Source organism: Melospiza melodia, chromosome 20 (assembly GCF_035770615.1).
Source record: "Melospiza melodia melodia isolate bMelMel2 chromosome 20, bMelMel2.pri, whole genome shotgun sequence".
NCBI lineage: Eukaryota > Metazoa > Chordata > Aves > Passeriformes > Passerellidae > Melospiza > Melospiza melodia.
In genome coordinates this window covers 3,613,348-3,633,472 of record NC_086213.1, presented here as the reverse complement: position 1 = coordinate 3,633,472, position 20,125 = coordinate 3,613,348, and the positions used below count along the sequence as shown (strand labels likewise).

At 45.4% G+C, this 20,125-nt stretch overlaps 1 protein-coding gene across 1 annotated transcript in view; it reads right to left on the bottom strand.

Moving 5' to 3' along the window:
* LOC134427261 (T-box-containing protein TBX6L) overlaps window positions 1–19,531 on the bottom strand; it is a 30,661-nt gene extending 11,130 nt beyond the window's left edge. The window contains exons 1-3 of the mRNA XM_063172950.1: window positions 12,289–19,531; window positions 11,558–11,692; window positions 817–1,143 (exon numbers count right to left, since the gene is read on the bottom strand). Coding sequence (XP_063029020.1) covers window positions 817–832 — 16 coding nt within the window. The 5' untranslated portion in view covers window positions 833–1,143; window positions 11,558–11,692; window positions 12,289–19,531. The remainder of the gene's footprint in view (window positions 1–816; window positions 1,144–11,557; window positions 11,693–12,288) is intronic.
* Window positions 19,532–20,125: the final 594 nt, after the last annotated feature.

Below are 20,125 nucleotides of genomic sequence, written 5' to 3'. Positions count from 1 at the left end.
CAAAACAGCAGCAAAGGTGGAAATAATCTAAATCACTGCACATGTATTTTGCTCATGAATGAGACAACATCTTGCAGAGGAAGAACAAGGAAGCTGAGACTGCACAGTCACCTCTGATGTGCCTCTGATAAACTGGGCCAGGGTTTTTTTCTGATGTAGAGTAAAAACTCAGTAGGGTTCAGTTGCCCTGACAAATGCAGCACCTCTGGCTGGCCCTTAGTGTCCCAAGGCATCTCTGTCCTTGTGCCCAATCCAATCATGCTCCTCACAGGAGGGATTAACAGCATGCTATGAGATGGATTGAAGGAAAACACAATGAAACCCCAAGGAAACCACAAAAATCCTGTGCTGGGCATGAACCTGGAAGGAGTCAGCTATGCCTGGTTGGGATACATGCTTTCAAAGGACACAGGAAATTGGGAAAAAACCCCAAACCAGAGAGTTTGTATCAGAAGTGTTATTAAAAATATAACAAGTATTTCCAAACTTTCTGTGGCCTTCAACCTGAAGAACCCAGTGCTTTGAAGACAATACACAAACAGCCTTCAATTGAAGGGTCACACTGCATGATGTGATGTGGGTAAGGGAATTTTGGGCATAATTGTGACCAAACCTTTACAAAAGATCTTCCAAAGCTCTCAAAAAACCACTCAAATGTACAATTTTTCATCTAGACTTATGGAAAAAAAACAGTTTTTAAATCCTCTCCAGCCCCATGCAGTCTTCTAAAATGCTGGTAGGCCCTTCGGGAGCACTTTCTGCCATGAGCCTGGGATCTTTCCGTGCAGTGAGAAAGGGAAGGAGCCCTTCACTTACCTGGTAAAGCTTGCATTTTTCCATGTACTGTGACGTCGAGGAGCTTGCAGGGCCAAGAGAGCCACCAGAGTTCTTCCAAGAGGAGCCAAAATAGTCCAGTTCCAAAGCAGGTCCGATTTCCTGAAGCAAGCACAAGCCCTTCCTTCCGAGATCCAGTGTCAAGAGTGAGCGGGGTGAGGATGGGGCTCCAAGCACAGCTAGCCAAGGTGAGTTCCTGTTTTATGGAGCCTAATGAGCAGGGAGGAGCTTCCCGCCAGGGTTGTCCCCTTGCGAGCCTTTGATGTCCGAAGGGACAAAGAGAGGAAGGATCTGCAGCAATGGCTGGGGCTAAGGGAAGAAAATCAAAGAGAATTAACATGGCTTTGACATACAGGAAACCCTACAGGGGAAATGCACCTTGATTTACTGCTAACGCACTTTTAAACAAATAGAGACAAGACTGAAAACATCAGTTCAGGACTTGACTACAAAATAAAAACAAATCCCTTAAACAGCAAGCAGGGGTAATTTCTCTTTGGCTGTTCCATGGGTTTGTGATGATTCTCATCCTCAGCACACAGAATCATTCTACTCTTGATTTCTGGTATCAGAATCAGGACTGCATCCAGCTCCTTCCTTCCCAAGGGGGTGATTGACAGTCTGTGCAAAGTTTGCTCTCCCCACTGGAATGCTGCAGCAACACATCCCTTCAGCCACTGATGAATGAGAATAACAACGAACACATTTGATGGTATAACTTCACTCATCTGCCCAATTTCTGCATTCCCAACCTTGAGCTGCATTCCCTTTCCAGGAGGATCAGGCACTGAGGTTATGCCTTGCTCAAGGCGCTGCTCTTACCCAGGGAAGGTTGAGCAGAAATGAAGGGCTTGAGCATTTTCCCTTAATTAGTTTATTCTGCAAGTGTGACCATTAGCTTTTGTGCTTATAAGCGCTTACAAGTGCTAAGAGACAGCAATCAAGGCTCAAGCTCCAGGCACTGCACCTCCTGAGGAAGGGGGTTCTGTGCATTCCCACACACAAATGGCTGTACTAACATTTACAGGACCAACACGGTCAAAAAGTGGAGGTCAAAAGCAGAATATCATTCTGAATAGGCCAGGGCTGGGTCCTGCACAGCAAATTTAGGAGCTCTGTTCATTACAAAGAACTTGCTACAAGGCTGCATCTCTTTCACTGTCTAGATTTATTCCAAATAAAATAAACGTTTTTTCTATTTTGTCAGTGATGTTACTGGGACATCTGATCTTCAGTCTGACGTACAAAACAAATTTTGAATTTATTTAGTGAGTTTCTACACCCAAACAAGCCTTCAGTTCTGTTTTTACTGCCTTTTGGAGCAGGCAGTGCAAGGACGTGCAGAGAGGACAAAGGAGCTTAATTAGAGCAGGGACTGACTCTCTTCCAGGGGTATATTGAATTTTGGGCACCCAGTGCTAGCCAGGGAAAGAAAAGCCATTGCTTAGTGTGGTAAGGAAGAATGTTTTAAAGAAAAGGGTTGGAAAATTTGCAAAGTCCTGAGGAGGATTTAGAGCAGGAGATGGGTCCACTGGCTCCTGGCACCTCTGCAGAACCACATCCAGCCTTGCTGGTACCCCTTTTAAACCACTGGCTAACACAAGAGACTAAAGGCCTTTCTCCCTCATTTGGAGACATCCAGAGCTGTGGAGTCTTAGCATATTGAGCAGAGGAATACCATGTGGTGGAGAAATGCCAACTTGTGGCTCAAATGGAAGTTATTTATTAAATATGGAGAGAAATAAATCAGAAGGGAAAAGGTCAGCTGAAATGGTATCAAGGTCAGATCTCTGCTTGGGCTTGCACAGCCACTACCAGCCACAAACAAAATAGGATGCAGAAATGTTTTTTTGCTGTGCTACAGAAGGAAAGCCAGCATTGCATCTGCTCCCCCTCCATGTCCTGCTTTCCTAATGCTAGTATTTTAATTGTAGAAAGCGGAAAAAGACAACCATAATCAGAATCTGAAAAGGAAAAATAGAACAAAAATTGGGTCAGATTCAAGCTAGCAGCGAGATGAATCAACATCCCACACAGTCAGAAACTGCACAACAGCAGCAGCAGCTCTGGGAATTTCAGACTTCACCTGACAGGAGCGTGGGATGTGTATCATGACTTACTGCTGCTTCCACAAAGGCTAGGAGATGGTCTCCTGCTGCCACTTCATTTGCACACTGTGTATCAGCATGTCTGGGGAACAGCACATTTGCTGCAAGTGCTCAAATCCTTTTGGCTTCTCCCAGCTGATTGATGGGGAAGGTGGAGCCATTAATTACCCATGACTAGTTAACAATCAGCTTTCTCCCAGCCATTCTAGTTGCACTGGAAATCTTTTAAAAGTGAATTTGTTACTATTGCTGGAAAGCGTGGCTAATAGGAGCAATCCCCAGGAAATTCATCCCTAGCAAAGGGGGAATTTAGCACATTACCCTCATCTGTCCATCCACGGAGAGCCCTCAGGCAGTTTGATGGGAAGTCAGAGGTGACTGTGCTGGGGTCTAACAATTCACCGGCAAATTGGAGGCTGAGGGTATGGAAAGGGATGGGAGAGAGAGTGGATCTGACACGTGTGAGTCAGTGACACAGGGCCCTGCTCTGAGCCCAGCTCTAACAGCAGGCTCTGCCCTATGCTGAGGGGATGAGCTAGGGCAGGAGGGAGGCCATGTGTGATGACAAAAGCACAGGCCAAGAGCTTTTGCTTTGCATCTCTTTGAGAAGCTGATTAGAAAGAAACATTCCCCTCTGGGTTTTGTAGTAAGGCAAATGTTTTCTGGCATTTCTCCCACCTTCAGTGAAGGTTTAACCCTTTGTGCTCAGCAGGGCCCTGCAGGGAGCTGGTATGAACACAAGCTCTCCAGCACAGTGATATCCTGCCATTGCTGGCTGCTGGAGAACAGAAAAGGAGTCAGGTTTTGGCTAATGGGGCTGGAGTGGCACTGCCACCTCTGCCCAGGCAGAGTTCCAGGGCAGCATCCTGCCCTGAGAGCAAGCTCTTACTGCCTGGGAGACAGCTGAAATGTAAAAGTTATCTTCCAAAAGAACCTTGTGGTGGTGTTCGCAGGGGTCTTAGGATGAAGGAAGAGACGAGAATGCTGACTCCATGTTTCAGAAGGCTTGATTGATTATTTTATTATATATATTATATTAAAATTATACTAAAAGAATAGAAGAAAGGATTTCATCAGAAGGCTAGCTAAGAATAGAAAAAGAATGATAACAAAGGCTTGTGACTGAGACAGTCTGGACAGCTGGACTGTGATTGGCCATTAATTAGAAACAAGCACATGAGACCAATCTCAGATCCACCTGTTGCCTTCCACAGCAGCAGGATAACCATTGTTTACATTTTGTTCCTGAGGGCTCTCAGCTTCTCAGGAGAAAAAATCCTAAGGAAAGGATTTTTCAGAAAATATCATGGCTACAGAACCTGCCTTGGGTTATTGCTTGTGGGTGCATAGGCAGTACCCAGCCCCCAGGTTTCCCTTTGTGAGAAGTGTTACCATGTCAGCTCTAACAAACTGGGCTGGAGCAAGGCTGCCTTGTCTGCCTGGACCTGCACAGGCAGGGAAGGACAACATGGAGCAGTACAAGCTGCATCTAAGAGATCCTCCCCTCTGAAACATGAGGAAAGCCTTCCTGCCATATAAATGGGACTCACTTAGCCCATTTCCACCTGGCACACAGAGGCCACAGCCCAGAGCATCTTGGCAACTCTTTGTGAAGGATCCTGTGCCATCTGCACAGAATGAGTACTGGAAAGTGAAAAGACAGCATGTCATCAACAGGGCCCAAAATAAAACAGATAGCTCTACACTGATACCTACTTACTTTCATGCTCCATTAAAAACATGAAGTGGTCTCTGATTCTCCAGAATCTACAAACTCCCTCCTTAAATCCAGGCTCAGCTCACTGTGAAGCAAATGCAGCCTGATTTATGCACACAGAACCATAAGGAAAAGCTGAGTTTTTCCAGAGGAAAAGCTTGATGAAACTCTTGCTCCTACAGCTGTGCCAGCCTGTGACTTCTTGTCCCTGTTAGTGCCTGACACCTCACCCAGAAAATAGGAAATACAAGAGCAGGGCTGGCCAGGACAGAGCTGCTGAGCTCTGGCAGCACAGGCACAGCCTGAACTTGGGCAGCTTTCTGAGCAAGTCTCTGTGGGCGGCTACAGGAATGGTAAAAGCCTGCAGTGTTTTGAGAGCCTCTGAAGAAGTGGTACATATCTCCTATCATGCTGCAGCACAAGAAACAGTTCCTACCCAGCTCCTTACAGCAGCTCACATAACCCAGCATTTTCTTCTGGTGGAGGAAAATGGCACTTTCCCTATCCTTTTTATGGTTTTGATTATTTTTTTCCTGAGAAAAGCTATCTGGTGTCTTCAATGATATTACAAGTGCCATGCACACCTTCCTACCCTAGGACAATGCAAGGGACCCCACAGAAGGCAGATCTCTGTAGGGCTGCAAACCCCATACTGAGCCCAAAACTGCACCACCCCCAGATTTTCCCCGTGCTCTCAAGAGTGCAAAAATGACATTTGGCAAAGCAAAGCAGATGGGTTTGGAGAGGGCCTGTTGGTAACATCTCCACGCTAATTCACCACAGGCTCCCAGGACAGGGCTCCGAGAGCTGTGGGGACAGGTCACAGGCCACAGGGCAGCTGTGACAAGGCCTGCTCTGCAGGAGAACCTGGGAAAGCAGCTCAGGTAGACAAAAAGCTGTACATTATAAGCTTGAGAGAAGACTTTTCCTTTTGCAGTTTGTGGATTGAGGTTATGGGGCCGCAGAGCTGGAGAAGGCACTGCCCTGGCTCCCTCCCTCCCTCCCTCACATCACGGCCCGCTCCCAGCGCCCCCTCAGCGCGGCACAAGAAGGGAAACACTTAGCGGCCACTTAACACTGCGGCCCGAGTCTGGCCTCAAAGGCTGCAGTCCAGAGTCAAATGCAAAATATGTCTGTCTAGAGCCCTTTCAAGTTCTCACAGAGCCCTGATGTCGGGTGCACTGTTTTCCTGTCAGCCCATTGTGTGTCCCAGACAGAGCTCGGCGCTCTGTCCCGCTCAAATCCACAAAAAGAACCGGCCGAAAGGAGCTGCAGCAGCAGGAGAGCTCTGCGGGCAGCTCGGCAAAGGGAACGAGCGCACGGGGCACGGACTGCCCTCACAGCCCTGCATGCTTCCCTCCACACAGGCACTGCCCTCACAGCCCTGCATGCTTCCTTCTACACCTGCCCTCACAGCCCTGCCTGCACACGGGCACTGCCCTCACAGCCCTGCATGCTTCCCTCCACACGGGCACTGCCCTCACAGCCCTGCCTGCACACGGGCACTGCCCTCACAGCCCTGCATGCTTCCCTCCACACAGGCACTGCCCTCACATCCCTGCATCCTTCCTTCTACACCTGCCCTCACAGCCCTGCCTGCACACGGGCACTGCCCTCACAACCCTGCATCCTTCACCCCACACTCACAGCCCTGCCTGCACACGGGGCAAGCACTGCCCCCCCAGCCCTGCATCCTTTTAAACAAATAGAGACAAGACTGAAAACATCAGTTCAGGACTTGCTACAAAATATAAAAACAAATCCCTTAAACAGCAAGCAGGGGTGTAACAAACAGGGTAATCTCTCTTTGGCTGTTCCATGGGTTTGTGATGATTCTCATCTTCAGCACACAGAATCATTCTACTCTTGATTTCTGGTATCAGAATCAGGACTGCATCCAGCTCCTTCCTTCCCAAGGGGGCGATTGACAGTCTGTGCAAAGTTTGCTCTCCCCACTGGAATGCTGCAGCAACACATCCCTTCAGCCACTGCTGCCTTCTCCAACAACATGAATGTGAATAACAACGAACACATTTGATGGTATAATGTCACTCATCTGCCCAATTTCTGCATTCCCAACCTTGAGCTGCACTTCCTTTCCAGGAGCATCAGGCACTGAGCTTATGCCTTGCTCAAGGCGCTGCTCTTACCCAGGGAAGGCTGAGCAGAAATGAAGGGCTTGAGCATTTTCCCTTAATTAGTTTATTCTAATAATGCACTGCATGCACTGCCCTCCCAGCCCTGCATCCTTCCCCCAACACCTGCCCTCCCACCCTGCCCAAACTCACTGCTCTCAACCACAGCCTGACAAAACAGGCAGCGAGGAACTCCAGCTTAACACCCCTCTGTAAACACTTCTATATTTGTACACATGTGCACACACTCATATGCAAAGAGAAGCATCATGCAGATCTTAAAAACTGCTGGCAATTTACTTAACCATGAATTGAGACCAGACAAAAGCCCTGAGCAGAATGGACTCTGCTGAGCAGAAGCCCAGCAGGCAGCACTGCAGCAATGTCTGTTAAAAAGCTGATTGTTTCCAGAAAAAAAAGCAGCAGCTCAGACCCAGAAGGTTTTATCTAAACTTCATGGATTTGCAGGATTGCTGATACACTGTCATGGTACCTTGGTTTCCACAAAAGATTATTTTTGTTGGTGATCAGGCATTTGTAAAGCCATGAAACCAACAGGTAAAAAAACCAGATTTCAATCGTGCAAGTTAGGGTGCAAGTTACTTTGTTTGGCAAAGACAGGCCTCCTTTGTCATATGGAAGTTTCCACGAACTGTTCATCACAGTAAGGTTCTAATCAAACCAGGAAATCAATAAACATCCTCCTTATCAGAGGATCTACTTTCAAAGAGCAAATTAAAATTGTTAAGATTTAAAGTGTTTGGAATTTAAAAATAAAAACTGCTGTGAGCTCTACAGAGCTGTGTAGAGCTCAGTTCCTCCAACATCACTATTGACTCTAAAGAACTTTCAGAGGAAGTTAATTATCATTACCAGAAATCATGACAAGAGAACAATTAAACCATACACAGCAGATTTTGATTCAGAGCGCTTACAATAAATCACGTTTCATTTTAATAGGATTTTATTACTGTGTATTTCTTTTCCTTTTATAGTATTAGTTATAATTTCTTTGAAAAAGAACTATAAAAACTTATATAGCCATAGGAAACATATAACTGCACATCCATCTCCCAGCCACAAAGGGAACTAACACACAAGATGTCCATCTGACCTGCAGAGTCTGAGCTGAGCTTTACAGGACCTCCCAAAAATAAAATGAACACTAAGATTCATGCAACACATGCTGCAAGATGCTTCTGAAAGCTGATATATATGTCTGAAGTCAGTAACAAAGAGCTGAAAATACACATGGATTTTAAGCAGATAGCCCTTGGATAACATCTGAGCTGTACTTTTTCTCACCCAACTTGTTCATCACCTCGCAGAAAAATGATATTTGGGTCCATAATAACAATACTCGGGTAAGAATCCTTCAACATCACTAATAGAAAAAAGCACCTGTCAGATTTCATGGATTCCTCAAATCAGCACTGGGATGAGGCTGCCATGAGTGGACATGAACTGACACAATCAAACACAGCTGCCACCTCTCCTTGCACTCCCTCCTCTCTCCAGAATTTTCCCTCATTCTTCCCACGGTGAAATTTCTCCTGCTCACTCTTTGTGGCAGGCAGGGCTGGGTACAGACTGCGGGCAGATCACAGCCCAGCTCCTCCCCCTCCCCAGCAGATTGTGAAGTGTTTATGGCCTGGCTCTTATGGCTCTAGAGGTGCTGAATGGCCTTTTCCCCCTCCAGTCTCAGCTGCTGATGGGCAGCTACACACCAACTTTTAGCGGGTTTGCTCCGTAGTTGTGGATTTTATTGCCCAGTTTGTCTCTTCAGCTCACATTTGTAAGCTCCAGAGTAGATTTTTCCCTGGGTAACACTCTGCAGCTCAAAGAACTCCTCTTGTTTTTATTACATCCTTAGTGATTAAAGGGATATTTAAACCTCACAATGTTCCCTGCTGTGAATATAAAAGCCTAGCATCATTTCGGATAGATGTGCTTAGAAAAATAAATTAAAAATTAGCCCTACTATATGGAACAAATGCTTCTAAGTGGTTAAGAACATCAGACACCTGAATGATTTAAATAGATGGGATGCAATTCCTTGAGAATCCAAGGGATGACACATGGCTTTGTCCTGTCAGAAGAGTTATACAGAGAAGCTTTCCTGGGAAGGAGGATAACAGAGGTGTGCAATGAGTGCATTAGGCTGAAAATACTGGATTTTATCTCCTTAGGCATAAATGATTTAGATTTCTTCTCCTCTCTAACCCTGCAAACATCAATACACTTAATAGGTGCCACTCTTAAAAACACAAACTTTGCATTTGTGAGGCAAAACTGTTTTTAAATGACTGCCACTTCACAGCCTGACCTGCGCCTGCCAACCAAACATAGAAATAAACAATGCAATGTAAATTCAACAGAAATATTTATAAATTCTGCTCAGAAAAGTGCTGAGGAGTGTGCAGGAGGAAATCAAAGTCAGGTTTGGGAGCAAGCATTCCAGTGGGCACAGATCAGATGGTTATCAATGATGAGGTCACTGTTTCTGCCACCCTCAATACTGCAGTTACTGCTTTCAGTTTTCAGCTGCTGCTGGGCTCAGAGGCTTGGTGAGCTGAGCCTGCCTGAGATGGAGATTTGGACTCACCACCAAGGGCCTTCATTTCCAAATAACTGCTGACAGTGCAGAGAGAACCTACCAGAACTGGAGGGTTTGTGCTCTGCATGACAGGAGTGGACAAGTTACAGCAGCAGCCAGGGAGGGCTGGTTTAGATTACCAGAAACATAAAGCAAAATTTTAGTCCATACATGGTCCCCCAGTATGTCTTTCTGACATTTTTTGCCTTGTATTTTCTCTCCAAGATGGAACTACTCCTTCTCTTCCCTTTGCACCATACTCTGAAGAAGCTGTCCAAAGGAGGAATTGCTGAATTCTGGAATTATTCACCCCAGTTCCAGATTTTCCCTTAAGAGAAGATCTCTTAAACTTCTGTTTTGAACAGTTCAGCCATCCCCACCAATAAAGATATGGTAATAGTAAGGAGGTTCCATTACAGAGGTAAATTCTGGGGTTTTCTGCACTAGGTGTGATTTCATTTCCTTGCTGAAAATAAAACCACAAATATAACCAGAGGATACAAATGTGAAAATAGCATGGAGCTGAGCAGGAAAGTGGCAGGGCCTCTTTCTGTGAGCCTGCTGTAGAACAAACTGCCAAAACCACATGTAACTCTTATCACCTCATTATCAAAGCTACTGGGAACTGGAGGGAGACTGGATGAGGTGAACACCAGAAAAGATTAGAAGTGCTGAAGGAAAGCTTCCATGATTGATAGCCCTGTTCACAAGGAAGAAATGAACACATCTGCAGGGTGTAAACACACAGATGACAGAGGAATTAATATTCAACAAAGGGATATAATTATCTTCATTAGTTGGGATGAAAATGAGAGAAGTAATTTGACTATCCAAGGAAAAGCTCTGTGGCTGTGCAAGGGCAGCCTGTTTGCAGAGGAACAAAGTCCTTCCTGTATCAGGCTTTTAATGGTTTTGTGCACACACCCGTGGCATTGCAGAGAGCAATCCTGCCTTCATGTGAGCAGCAAAGGAGGCTCTGATGGATCTGCTGCTCTCTTATTCCTGTGAATCCTCAAAGGGATCCAGGGGCCACATGGAAGGATGGATGTTGTGCTGGCACATGACCAGGCTGTTCCCAGTGGGATGGAACCTGGCTCACTGCCTCACTGTGGTCACAGCACTGCACATGTCCTGTGTTTCTGCACACCATAATTCACAACAGGCCAGCTATGGGCTCCCAGGGGAGGTGAGGCTGCAACAGGAACAGCACTGCCCTGGGAGAGCACTCTTTGCACTCCAGGGCTTAGGGCAGAATGAGGGGGCAGGGGACAGGTTATTGAGCCACTGGTGACATTTCCCACAAAGTGCCTTTGGGTGACAGTGGAGATACACTAAAGCCACCAGCCATTGTGTTAGAGCTGACAAAGACTGATCCACGAATGAGAGAAGCATTTTCTCTGCAATTCTGAAGTACAGAGTTTATGAGCTGTTCTCTGGGTTTTCAGAGAGCTTCAAAAGGCCCTCAGGGGAGAGAAAAGAACTTCAGGTTACACAACCATGCCTACCCTGTGCACTGAACTCCTGCACAGTGGTCATGGTTCACCAGGTCATTTTCTGTGTGCTGACAAACTCCTGCCACAGGCAGCTCCTCCTTTTTCCATCACAGCTTTCTTTTCTATCCCTTGATAACAAGAGCAGGCCAGAAACAGAACATTCCCTGTGCTGAGAAGTCCTTTCCTTTGAGGAATCCAGCCTAGGGCTGTTCTTGCAGCAAACTGGGATGGACAATGCCTCCCTCTCCTCTGTCTCAGCCCTAATGCTCAAGAGTGCCAGATGCAGCTCTGCAAACTGAAATCCTTTTTTCCAGAACTGATACAGCTCTGCTTGAGACAGTGGGTATTTCTCATGGATTCTGGAGAGGAATAAGCCCATCTTTGTCCAGTCAGGTCAGCCCTGAGACTGACTTCCCACCCTTCATACCTGGGTTATGGTCTCTGACGAGTAGAAATGCAGCAAACCAAACTCATTGTTTAAAGATGGCTTTAACCTTGCAGAGAAGTAAAACCCACATGACAACAATTATTTAGGAACAGAACCTGTCAGGTTCTGGTTTAGCACTTTTGCCTGAATTTTTTCTTGCCTGAAGACAAATTAAAACATTCCTGCAGAAACACAGGTCTTGTTCAATTTGCACCAGGATCAGAATAAAGGAAACCATCAGTGTTACCTGCATGACCAGCTCTGCCTTCTGCAGTGCAGCCATCTTCTCTGATTTTGTGACCCAGGGAGTCCCAAACTGCTTCTGTGCCACATCCTCATCAGTCAGTCCTGTCTTGCATTAGGTGAGACAGTGCCAAAAGATCTGCAGTGGGATTAGCACCATTAAAAGGTTTTCTGACAAGCCTGGCCTTACAATTTGTTTGCCATACCCAAAGTTAAAACTGAAGCCTGCATCTTATTCAGCAACATACCAAGGGCATTCAAGCCTCAGTCTGCTCCTGTTTGCAGAAATAAAAATTATGTGAATGGATGGAGATAGTGTGGGAGACAGTTATTCTTGAGCAAACTCTGCCCAAGCCAAAGGATCCTGGGTGTTCTGACAGCATTCTGCCCCAGCTTTTCCAGAAGGTCTCCTTCAGAAATGGAATTAGGCCCCTAGGAGAGCCTAAATTCTCTCTTCATTTAAATGCATTTACCAATCAGAGGTCATCTTAAATACACCTCAATGTACTTATGCTCTCATTCCATGTTTAGCCAAACACTCTAAGAAATTTTCTTCAGCAAATAAACCAGAATTCAGCAAAAATAAAATCAGCAGAATCAACCCTCCCCACTCCAGCATCATTCTCATCATAGCAGGCGAAATGTTAAATCTACATCAGTGTTTTGGCAGTGAGGAAATATCCTCAAAACAACAGTATCACAGCAGTAACATCTTCTGCTTTGGAAATGTGTTACCTTGATGTTTATACAGCCACAGGAGCCCATTCAACACTGGCAATGTGTTAATTCCATTGACATTATCGCTCAAATTCAGTCACAGGGGCTGGAGAATTCTTTTTTTTTACATGGTTCTTTCATCTAAAAGAGAATAAAGCAGGACATAATGGATGGTTAGTAACATATTGTTAAATGGTTACAAGACACAGGAAATTTCAGCCAGGGAATGGGAAAAACTGAAAAATCCGAGTAAGTCTTAATTAGAACAGAGCCTTGGTTTTGCTACACTGCACTATGACAAGTTCTCAGCATTCAGAGCTAAGGATTCTCCAAAAAACTGAGCATGTTCTACTCTTACATAAGCAGAGACTTTTTAGTCTTCTCCAGACCTCTGCTCGTGGGAAGCTCTGAGTTATTTGGAGTTATTCACCATCACAAAAACCCAGTAACTTTGTGTTGCTCTCATTTAACTTAATTATGGGAGTGGTTCCTCGTGGATACTCATATTCAATCACTCAAGATGAAAAACCCCAGAGTTTTATCCTAAACTGGCTAGAAAATAAAATTATAAACAATTTATGACATATAAAAATGACCTAGCAGCAAATTCATTTAGGGGAGGGGGGACAGTTTTGGACAAGTAGCTTCTATTTGATGGAGACAGAAAATGGAAGATAAACTGAAAATCTCAAATCTCAGGTAAAATTGAGTTCTTTTGACTTATGATTTAACCAATAAATCAGTGGTGTTACCATGAAATAGATGCAGAAAGTGAATATTGACAAAGGCCAGACACAGAACCCAGGAAGGATGAACCAGCTTCAAGTCCATCTTATTCCAAACCTCTCTCCAGTTCTGCTGCTGCTGTTCTGAAAGCCACCAGGATTTCCTTGCTGGAGCAGGATCAGCCACTGGGGATGATGGGGAGAAAAGCTGTTAAAGAAAATTATATTCTTAATAAACACTGCCTCAGGGATCACATGAAGGCAGGTGTCACTGAACAGAACTTCCAAGTTGTTCTGCAGAGTTCCTCTATATGCCACAGCCACTCTCATTTCAGGGAGAAGTAATTAGGGCTGAATTTTCTACCAGCAGAGATATTTCCACCTTTCCTTGGCCTTTTGCATTTTTCAGTGGTTAACTGTGAACTTTTGAGTTTGCATGAATTAAGGAAGTTAAGTCTGTTTATTTTAAAGCAGCTATTTTCCATGGAAAATTTAGTTGTAGAAATACTTTATGTCACTGAAGAAACTGTACACATCACAGGCCTGGGGTGGCACAACCTGAGGCTGCCCTTTGCTGTCTTCACTGAAGTCAAGAGGAGCTGTTTATGTTTTGGTACCTTGTTGAATCTTTAAGAATAAACATTGTCCTCCTCCTCTCCCTCTTCCCAGGGGACACTCTGCACTTGGAAATAGCATTTCTATATTTTCATATTTTTCCCAGATACTTTTCCACATGTGCTGATAGCGCCAGATAAGAGGCACTGCTGTGTCTGTGCCTGAGCTGTAACTGAAACATGACCACACACCCAGCCTGGCCATTACCACACTCTGGGCATTGCTGACTTTCACTGACACTGCACCAAGCTCACCTTACTAAAAAATAAAATGCAGCAGGAGTGCATTTAAGCACAGACTATTTACTCTTAGACTTTGATGGAATTCTCAGTTACCTGAAGCTGAGCTCCCCAGTTTGAGGGTGACACCTGCAGACAGCAGCTGAGTTTTGCCCAGGGGTTGAGGTCCCAGTCTCTGGCTCTCAGCAGCTCCAATGCACGTCCAGGGACAGCTCTGTGCCAAGGGAGGGGCAGTGCAGCACATCCAGCATTCAAACAACTCCCACCCAGGCTTTGCAGCAATCCTGCATTGCTTTCTCATCTTCCTTATGTTGGAACCCAGGACATTCCTCCAAAAACAATTACCAACCTTGTATGAGGATTCACAAGCCACGAAAGTTTAAGTAGAAAGATAGTTAGTTTGTTACAAGAGAAAAAAGTAGAATTTTGAGTTTTTAGAATAAGAGTTCAGAAGCCAAGATGGAGGGATTTAGGCATACCTTGTCCTTCTTCTTAGCTTCCATCTTCTGGGTGATGGTGGCACTTTTGGATTAGTTTAAGGTAGACAGAGAATGTCTAACATAGGTGATAGATATTGGGAAATTATTGTAAATAATGTACATGTAGTTTTTAGTATAAAAGACAACGCTGCCCTGAAGGTGGGCAGTGTGCCATAGACTGACCTGCTGAACAGACCTCAGCAGGTCAGGAAAGGAATGCTATAGATAACAGAAAATAAACAACCTTGACAACCAGAACAGAAGAATTCTGACTCCTTCTTCGACTGCCAGGCTGGGAAAAGAGACTTTCTAACACATCTCAGGTCATCCAGACCACAGAAACCCCTGAGATCCTTACACTGAGAAAAACAGCTCTGTGAGTAACTTCCCAGGGAAAGCACAGCCTGGTAAAATGTGCCATGGTGGGAGGCTCCCTGTGCAGGTCACTGCAATACCCACTTTGAGGCAGGGCAAAGCCTCCCGTGCATGCAGGCATGCAGCAGGAAATGCACCTGGCTGGTCTGGCTCCTGCAGATCCCCACTGTGTGCCCATCACCCTGCAGCAGCAGCTGCCAGCTCTGCTCCTGGCTGCCCCCAAAGGCCTCCTCAGCCTGCAGAGCAATGGCAGCACAGAGCAGGAATGCTCCCATTTCTCTTTGCAGAAATACTTCACAATCCCAGGCTGTTATTACATTCCAAGCAAGCCAAACTGAAAAATCACCTTGTGCCACTGCTGCTTGCTGGGAGGGAACACTCAGCTCTTTGCTTTGCTCCCAGGAAAGCCCATTTATTTATTAAGTGTAGGAAGCACTTCCAGCAGGGTGTCTGTTGGGAGAGCCATGGCAGAAGTTATTTGTTGGGACTGGTGCTGCTGACTTGAGGGCACAGCATTGCAAATTGATGTTGTAAGCTCAGAACTTCCACTACGGATTTCTAAAGTTTAATTTTTTTTTTCCCTAACCCACTCAAACCTAATGGAGATCTAAATTACAGCCAACACATTCCTAAGTGACAAGTTTCTATATTCAAACTGCTTTCTGACATCCACACAGCATGGTGAGCTCCTTGGTGAGTGTATGTGGCTCAATTAACAAGTTAAGCAATTCTTTGAGCATCTAGTGCCATCTCTTAAAGGGAAAATTATCACTGCAATCTTACTGAAAGAGTTGCATTTTATATATATCCATGCATTTAGAAGAGAAAATGTGACTTGTTCATACACATTAGGGTGTAATTTAAGGAAATGAAATCTCTGGTGTGACTTAAATTACAAGGAATCAAAGAACACTTCTGAGTATGAAGCTTTTCTGCTCATACAACATCCTTTACTAATTATTACTGAACAGTATGTGTTCAGTGCTATATTAGATCATAGTTCATGCAATGCATATTGCAGATAAAACTCAGTTGCATATTATTCCTTGTGAAAAGCCCTCTGTATCTGTCAGCCACCTCAGAGGAGCAAAATGAGAGGAATGTGAATATAGAGGCTAACTGTGGGAATCTATAATAAATGCAATAATTCAGCATTCTCACAGGACGCACTGTTTCTGAAATACCTTTGCCCTGTTACATGGCCTTTCACTTGTAGTTATTAAATCACTCAACTAAAATTAAATTAATACCATTCCAGTGTGGTTCTCATATGCTTATACCATATATGAACTTTGTTTATATTCCATTTATGCTGGAATTCACTGTTGTTTGCAAGGTCTCTGAAAGAGATGGGAAAGAAAAAAAATAGGCTGAGAAATAAAACTGGAGAGGGGGATATCTGTGTCTAATCTGAGAGCAAAAACTGCTTTTTACCATATATGTTGACTTGGCTTTAGATAGGCAGCTTCCCTCAGTAAGACAATGCACTCAGAGACATTGCAGAGTTCCTCCCACTGGGATTATATAATGGCATGTTTTTCCACCAGCTACAGACACAACCATTTAATTGTGCAGATAAATCTTGCACGCAGGCAGAAGTGTGATTTCACTCTTCCCCTTGGTAGAAGTGATTTGGTTTTTGATTCTGCAGTCAGTGGCCACAGCTCCACGTCCCTGCTCCCTTTCCTGAGCTGCCAGATGGCTGCAGGACCTGATCTCACCTCGGGCTGCTCCACATAACACAGCCTGCCTCACAGGATTCTATCCAGGCTTGAACACCACATCTCTCTTCCATCATTCTCAAACACATTTTCATCCCTGATTAGAATTTGACTTAACAGAACTACCTCAAAGCACTGCTCAGATCCACAGGTTGCATGTTTGTCACTGACTCCTGGGCTTAGCTGTGCTGGCACAAGCCCCACACCACTGCCATGAACCAGGGCTGAAGTAATCAGGATTCCCCCTGACCAGGCTGAACACGTTATTGGAGCCATTTCACACAAGACTGACTGGCAGGAGATTCCCCTGACAGCCCAGTGTAACACACTGCTCATGATGGAAATGGAAACACCCAGGGGGCTTCTTATGGGGGCACTGAGGAGAAAAAAAGGGAAAAACAGTCATGGGGCAGATTTTGTGTGAAAAGCCAGTATATGGTGGATCTGTTTTCCTGCCTGTGTCAATATTAATGGTGACAAAGCAAGCTCTTGGTTTTCGTTGCCATGGCCAGGGACACAATCCTGTGAGGACTCTCATCCCCTCTGCCTTCACCCAGACCATACATTATGCAAAGGACATATGGCACAGCAGCACAAAGCCCTCAGAGCCCAATGGGGGCAAACCCAGCAATGCACTGTGGTCTCAGTAGCTTCAGGACAGATCTTGAACATCCATTTGGGGTGGGGGTTGGTCCCCCTGCCATTTTTTCCCCTCCCTTCCCTGCCCTGTCCTAGGGCCCCCTCTAGTGCTCCCGGAGCAGGCAGTGACACTGCAGGTGACACGGGGAGCAGGCAGTGACACTCAGGTGACACAGGCAGCAGGCAGTGACACTGCAGTGACACGGGGAGCAGGCAGTGACACTCAGGTGACAGAGGGAGCAGGCAGTGACACTGCAGTGACACAGGGAGCAGGCAGTGACACTGCAGGTGACACGGGGAGCAGGCAGTGACACTGCAGGTGACACAGGCAGCAGGCAGTGACACTGCAGGTGACACAGGGAGCAGGCAGTGACACTGCAGTGACACAGGCAGCAGGCAGTGACACTGCAGGTGACACAGGGAGCAGGCAGTGACACTCAGGTGACACGAGGAGCCCTGGGCACGCTGGAGCTGCAGCCTCAGCCTGCAGACACCTGCACAAGGCAGCTCAAAGGCAGCTTTGAGGGCTCAAAGGCAGCTTTGAGGCTCTGGAGTTGGCTAAACAAGCACTTGCTGATGGGGGTCATGGTTACAGATGCACTGAACAGCAGCAGGAACACAAATGTCTGTGCAGGGAGATGCACCTTTCAATCTCTGCTGAGGTCTGCCTGGGGTTCTGTGGGTATTTATGTGAAAGAGCCCTTTCAGTGAAGGCAGGTCCTCCTCCAGGAGCCAACAAACCCAGGTGCTGGTGTTGTGCTCTGCAGTCCTACCTGTTCCACCATGCCCTGCAGGGACAGCTGACAGTCCCACAAAGGTATGGCTTGGGCCAGCACAGCCTGTGGTACAGCACCCAAAATCCATAAATAACATCACAACTTAGCATTACTGAATCCCTGGTCATTAACTGGAAGAGAAAGATGGTAATTAACACTCAGCCTACAGTGAACCTCTTGCCATCATCTTCAAATGCAAGCACAAAGCCTCTTCACCCCAGCTTTCAATGACTAGGAGAACACCAACTGATGTCTGCTGTGCTTCTGTGTTATCTCATTCACCTGCCACCCAGTCCCCTCAAATATGCCAGCACCTGCAGGAGCAGAAACGAGCTGTGCCCAGTGTGTAACTGTACACACAGGTTACTCCACAGAGGCTCCACCCTCACTGGAATTTCCAGAAAAACACAAATCCTGTGCTTTTCACAGTGGTGTTAATCACAGTGCTGGGATCCCACCCTCACTGGCAAGACTTGGTCTGTTCTCACCTGGCCCCTTTGCTTCCTTCAGTCCATTTTGTCTCCTATCAGCTTCAGCTGCTGCTGTGCCTTCCTCATCTTTTCCTGGTCCCTTTCTCCCTGACCATATGGTGTTTATTTTGGCTGCAAAAGACATTAATTTCATTATTCATAAGAAATCTCACTCCAATTAAGAAAAAAAAAATCCAAACCAAGAGACAACAACTGACAAACCCTAGCATATAATAAAATTAAGGAGGTGCTTGGTATCTTCCTTGATCTGCTATTTTGGTTGTGGAAGGGAACATTATTAGCTTTTGAAAAAAATGCTACAGCATTTGTCAGACAGTGGGCAGAAGCCACTAATGACAGCTGTGCTCAACAAAATTAATTCTTAGTAAAACACTAGAGAGAGAAATTCTCAATGGTCTTAACTACACATGGATTATATAATCCCTGTGGCAGGAAGTGAAACTGCAAACAGCCAAACCCCAATAATAAATATCTTAACAATTATTTCACCTTAACAGTGAAAGATACCTGTGTGCAAGTGCCCAGTAGTAGCACAGAAAGGATATCAACTCTCCACAAATAATTCTCCACAGCCAATTCAAAATAATTCCTTTTTCCATCTCCTTTGGAACAAAAATGGTTTTGCTATTTGCCTGAAAGTCTTAAGAGTCTGGCTTTTCAGTAGACAAAAAGGATTTGGTTTTTAATCAATTACTGTCAAGGAAAAAAAAAATAAAGAGAGGGAAAGCCTCACCCCACCTAGTCACAGACCTCACCCTGAAATTTGCTTTATTCACCAGACATTCCTGTCCCTATGGCTTCCAAGGAAAACCCAAACCAGAGCCACACCAGCACCACACTGCAGCTGCTGCCATTTCTTTGGCACATCAGAAAGGCACCCGGGAACAGAGATTTCAGAAGCAATGGGCACCCAGTAAATCCTGCAGGCAGATGGATGCAGTGTTTACATCTGATCTGTGACTTGGTGAGCTGCATCTTGCCTTGGCTTGAATTTCAAGCTCTTACCAGCAGGATCAGACCAAAAAAAAGGAATGTGCTCCAAGCCATGGCTAACTGCAGTTTTACTGCAATTATTTTTCTTGACATGGCCAAGGCTCACAAGATGCATTAATTCCTCAGTGAGTAGCTCTGTTTGTGAGGATTTGTTGCTCTGAGCACCTTTAGGGATGGTTCTTCAGACAAACATCCTCATCTCAGTGCATCCAGGACTCCACCAGCTGTACTTACAGAGGAGGTTTCACACATGGAGAAGAGGAAAGGCTCCTTCAGTGCAGCAGGAACATTTACTCAACAGCAGAAGGGCAGGATTGGAGGGAGGTGGCCTCTATAGTTCAGTCTCAGTACTTTCTTGAGCTTGAGAAAAAGTCCTTGAGCTACTCAAAAGCATAATGGGAATAAAAAAGCCATAAATTTATATTAAAAAAAAAAAAGGAAAACCAGGTAAGAGAATTCAGCATAGGATAAAAACAAGTTGCACAGTTGAGTAGTTTGAAGGTTAAAATGAGCTTAGAGCAGTCCAGCAAATGCAGCTCTTGTTGCTGGCAGGAACAGTTACACTTACTGCTTCAGCTTTCCCAAACCAGCAAAATTTTAAAGCCTTCTCAAAAAGCAGGACCAGAATTCAAAAGAAAGCTCAAGACCAGCATTTTAGGAAGTCTGGAGGAAAAAACCCAGAAAGCCTAATGCCAAGGAATCTTTAAGAATAATAAAGGAAAACCAACAATTTTCAGTGGTCACATTCAATTTGAAAATCAAATGCTTTATACATCAAACCCAAGCTAAAGTGTGGACCTAA